The sequence below is a fragment of the Humulus lupulus genome, chromosome 3 (assembly GCF_963169125.1).
Source record: "Humulus lupulus chromosome 3, drHumLupu1.1, whole genome shotgun sequence".
NCBI classification, from domain to species: Eukaryota; Viridiplantae; Streptophyta; class Magnoliopsida; order Rosales; family Cannabaceae; genus Humulus; species Humulus lupulus.
Genome location: NC_084795.1, coordinates 23,828,037 through 23,832,620, shown reverse-complemented (window position 1 = coordinate 23,832,620; position 4,584 = coordinate 23,828,037). Strand labels below are relative to the sequence as shown.

At 35.2% G+C, this 4,584-nt stretch overlaps 1 protein-coding gene across 1 annotated transcript; it reads right to left on the bottom strand.

Annotated features, from left to right (window-relative positions):
- Positions 1 to 965: 965 nt before the first annotated feature.
- Positions 966 to 4,356, bottom strand: LOC133822326 (uncharacterized). The gene is made up of 2 exons (XM_062254610.1): positions 3,328 to 4,356; positions 966 to 2,475 (listed from the first exon to the last, which is right to left on the bottom strand). The coding sequence occupies exons 1-2, from the start codon at positions 4,036 to 4,038 to the stop codon at positions 1,183 to 1,185; spliced, it is 2,004 nt and encodes a 667-aa protein (XP_062110594.1). The 5' UTR covers positions 4,039 to 4,356; the 3' UTR covers positions 966 to 1,182.
- Positions 4,357 to 4,584: the final 228 nt, after the last annotated feature.

Below are 4,584 nucleotides of genomic sequence, written 5' to 3'. Positions count from 1 at the left end.
TTTTTCAAATGGCATATTTTGAAAAGTGCGCTAAAAATAAAGCTTTAGAGCACTCCCAATGGAAGAGTTAAAATGTCTAAATATAATATAGAGAAAAAATTGTTAAATAGTATTCCAATGGGTGATGTAAAGTTATATTTTTTTTTACCTAAATGAATAGTATTTCTCTATATGTAGTGAAGCACTATTCTCAAGCTATAAATATTTTTTTATTTTTGTATATATATGAGTGTGATACTATTATATTTAATTATTTTATTTCTTAAAATGAATAAAATATTTTTTTAAAATATAATATTTAAATGATGTAGAGAAAAAATAGAGAAGCTGATGTATGATATAATGTAAAATTTTGAGGTAAATTATAAAAAAATATATTTTGGTGGTGTATTTTGTAATACACTTTCTTTATAATGTTTAGCTAAAACTCACAAAAACATCTTTTATACATATATTTATAATAGTTATGCACAAACTCCAATTAATCCATATTTACATTTACATAACATTTACATATTCTTTATATAATATTTTAATATTATTATTTTTCTTTATAAGCTTTCTCTCTCCCATTTAGTATATATATTTATTATTTATTATTTCTTTTTTCTTTTTCAATTATTTTATTTTACTTTAATTAATAAAATATGTTTAAAGATGTAATATTTAAATAATATTGAGAAATATATAAAGAAACTGATGTATGTTATAATGTAAAGCTTAGAGGTAAAATAGAAAAAAATTAAGTTTTAGGAAGATATTTTAAAGAATGAAGTAAAACATTCATTGGGAGTGCTTTTATAGATAGTTTAACCTTACACGAAAAAAATGAATTAATATCAATTTATAATTTTACATAAGAAAATTTTGTAAATATGAAAGAAAAGAAAAAAAAAAGTTGTTTATAGATTATAACTGCACACTTTCTCTAATAAAAGAAAAGGAAAAGGAAAATGTGTTCACTATATCTAAAGACATATCATCATTATTATCAATACATATTATTATTTACAGAAAAACTTTCAATTCATATTATTTCCAATGAACATTTTATTTTCGGGTCCATTACTAGACCTGGTAATTGGTATAAATAACCTACAAACAAAACTTATTAAATAATTTAATGCAGTCTAAAAAAAAACCAATATAATAAGACGAGAAAAGAGCACCAACTCCATTGAATCAAGCAACTAGAGAACTGAAATGCCTATAATTCTCATGTGGTGGCCCTGTGCAGCTCATTGTATCTTCCACAGGTTCCACCACCCCTTGTGCGCCAAAACTCAAGTACTCATTCATCAACTTCTTATTCAAGGAGCTTTGCTTCAAGTTCATGCCCTTGAGGCACTTTCGTTTATCCATGAAAGCAGGCGAATACAAGGGGGAGCCAGAGCGAGTACTCGAAGGCGAATGAGTTGAGCCAGTTACATATGGCATCGGCATTGTCTTGATCACACCATGCATTAGACCAGCAGCATATTTCATCTTGGTAGATGGGCTTGGGAAGCTCTCAATTGGAAGTGTTCTTCTGTGGGTGTTAGGAAGAGAGGAAGATTTCGAATACATTTGCCTAAGAGGGATAGGTTTGTCTTCGAAACCTCTATATCTATTCAACGAATCCAGAGAATCATCGTCGTCGAATTCTCCTTCAGAGCTTTTGTCCTTCCTTCTAGGCCATCTGAGAAGAAACTTCAGACGCCCTGCAGCAGAGTATACAGAACGAGCAGACTTCTTCTTATAGTTGTTGTTGTTCAATGAGTTGGCCAAGTCGAACCGCCTACTAATAAGTTCACCTGAACGTGTGTTGAATTGCTCATTTGTTTGATCCCAACTCGCGTCAGAAGAACCATTCTCAATCCCAGTGTATAAGAATATCTCAGCATCAGGTATTCTGAAAGAAGTTCCGGGACTAGTTCCAATTCCATGCATTTTCAGATGTGAAACAAGGGCACTTCTTGCTTTATGGTCATGACAATTTGAGATCCCACCAGCTGATATCAACTGCTTGATCAAAATTGCAGAAGAAACTGACTGTGGCCGTTGCTTGAGAAGATCTAAAGGAGTCATTCCATCACCATCTCGGATGTTTAGATCAATCGATGGAACGGTCATAAGAAGCTCTACCAGATTACTCTGAATGTTCTCATTTACAGCCATGTGAAGAGCTGTTCTTCCATCGTTGTTCCTCACATTGATAATGTCCTCTACATTCACAATATCACCACACAACAATTTTTGCATGAGCTCAAACTGCCTGTCAATTCTTCGGAATCCAGGAGCCCGAAAACCAGCCACTGCCATATGCAACAAAGTATCTCCATAGTAGTTTGGCAAAGTGGTTAAGGAGGGAGATGCAAGAATTAAGACCTCAACCACGGCTAAGTAGCCCCTGTAAGCAGCCACATGTAAAGCTGTGTTCCCTTGGTTATCTGTAGTGGTGATGATATCAAAGGATTCTACAAGATTCTTTACAACCTGCATTGATACATGTCAGTTAACAATTTCAGCCAGTTTCCATAAGTTTAAATTGCACACCACACGATAATACAACCTTTGACACACTCGACACCCAATCAAATTCCAAAAAAAAAATATCATCATTTTGCAAAGTGACATTAAAAAAGGTATATTTTCACCGATTACGCCTAAACTAAAATATAAACATTCTCAGGGTTTCCATCTCACTAACATGGACAGATACCCACTGATGAGTACCAGCAATAATTTGAAGCCATTTCCATCAAGACACTAAAGATTAGCCTAAGTTTCTTCTTAAACATCTCTAGCTATAAGATTCTCTTGTTCTGTTTATTGTTAACAGTTTTCCAATTATTATAAAACTACACTAATGGAGGTATTTTCCATTGAGAAACTACATAGATTAGCCCGAGTTTCTTCTGAATATCTCAAGTCATAGGCTTGTCTTAATCTTTTTGATGACTAAATACTCTAATGACCAAACAAGATTGTCACCATCATGTTAAAAGTAATGCAACAGTCTCACAAGAACATTCATTTACAATGATTAGTAAAAGAGCCTTTTTCTTATAACTAATTTGCACAATAGTTTTTCTTTGATGATTCTTTATAACATAGCTTTCTAGACACACTTGGCACCTGTCTAATATACTCGACACATTGTTTGGAGGACATTTTGCACAAATTTATCAAAAGTCAAATGGTATCAAAATATAGTCTATTTTCCCCAGTTACTCTTTGTCACCATGATGTTAAAGTCCACAAGAACATTCTCATACAATGGCCAGTTAATGAAATAACATGAATGAAGCATATGGAAACTAATAAACTAAGAGTCTCAGTCCTCACCTCAACCTGTCCTCTACCAGAAGCTGTATGCAAGATAGTATATTCCTGAGCATCTCTAAAAATCAAAACATCAGAATCATCACCAAGAAGCTCTCTCAACATCTCCAAATTCCCTCCTCTAGCCAAAGCATGAACAGCCCTGTTCCTCATTTCCCACTTAAACTCAGCACTTATGCAACCCAACTGCTCTTCCAACTCTCCTCCACCTTTTAGGTAACACCTTGGAGACATAGCAAAATCCAGCAGGAGCTTGAAAACGTTAGAATTCTTACTCCTAGCTGCAGCGTAGAGCAAATCAGTAACACCATACTCTCCTTCTCCATAAACAAGAAGAGGGTCTCTTTCTAGCAACACTTTAACGAACCCCACATCACCAGCTGAGGCTGCAGTGTAGAGTAGCCATCCACCATAGCCAGCCCTTATAAGAGTGTTATGATGACCACCGTTTACTTCACATGCCAGGAGGAGTTTCTTGGCCACCTGACACCGACATTTGGCGACATCATCGAACTGAGCTTCGTCGTCCCAGACCGTTTCAAGACGCCTAATCCGGCGAAGAGAGGTGAGTTTAATGAGAAGGTTTGTGTCCAAATGGAGAAGCTCTCTGACCAGATCGTATAGACCATTGGCTGCAGCCCAGTCAATTGGCGACGCGTACCACCACTGGTCTCTGGTGCTCTCCCATCTCAGAGGAAAGTTATCAGGTGGCATATTTTACTTAGAAAACCTTAACCTTATATGATTCTTTCAGTTGAGAAAGACTTGGAAAAGCTAAAAAAGATGAAGAATATGGGAATCAAGGCATAAAGCTGAGACTTTTGAGGATTGCAAGGAAAGTTAAAGAAGACCCATTAGAGACCATGTTGAGATGAAGGGATAAGGAGTATGGAGGGAGGAGAGAGAGTCACATATGAAGCTCAATTAGAGAGAGAAAGATGAAGATGGGTTTGTTTTGTAGAAGAACGAAAGAAAGAAAGATACAAATAGAATGTATGATTTATAGTGAAGAAAAGGACAAGGCTTTTTGGAGCGGATAGAAGATTTTTGGAAAAGAATATATATATATTATATATATGGAGGAGAAAAAGTTAAGCAACAAATGCCAAAAACATAGTAAGAAAAAGAGATTGAGATTCTTTTGATCCGTGAAAGCCCAGTGGACAGAGAGAAAAAGAGATTTGATTGATGATTATATCAATACGTGGTGGTGTGGATTGAGAGAGACGGAGCAAACTAGGAGGGTACTCTATGCTAGAC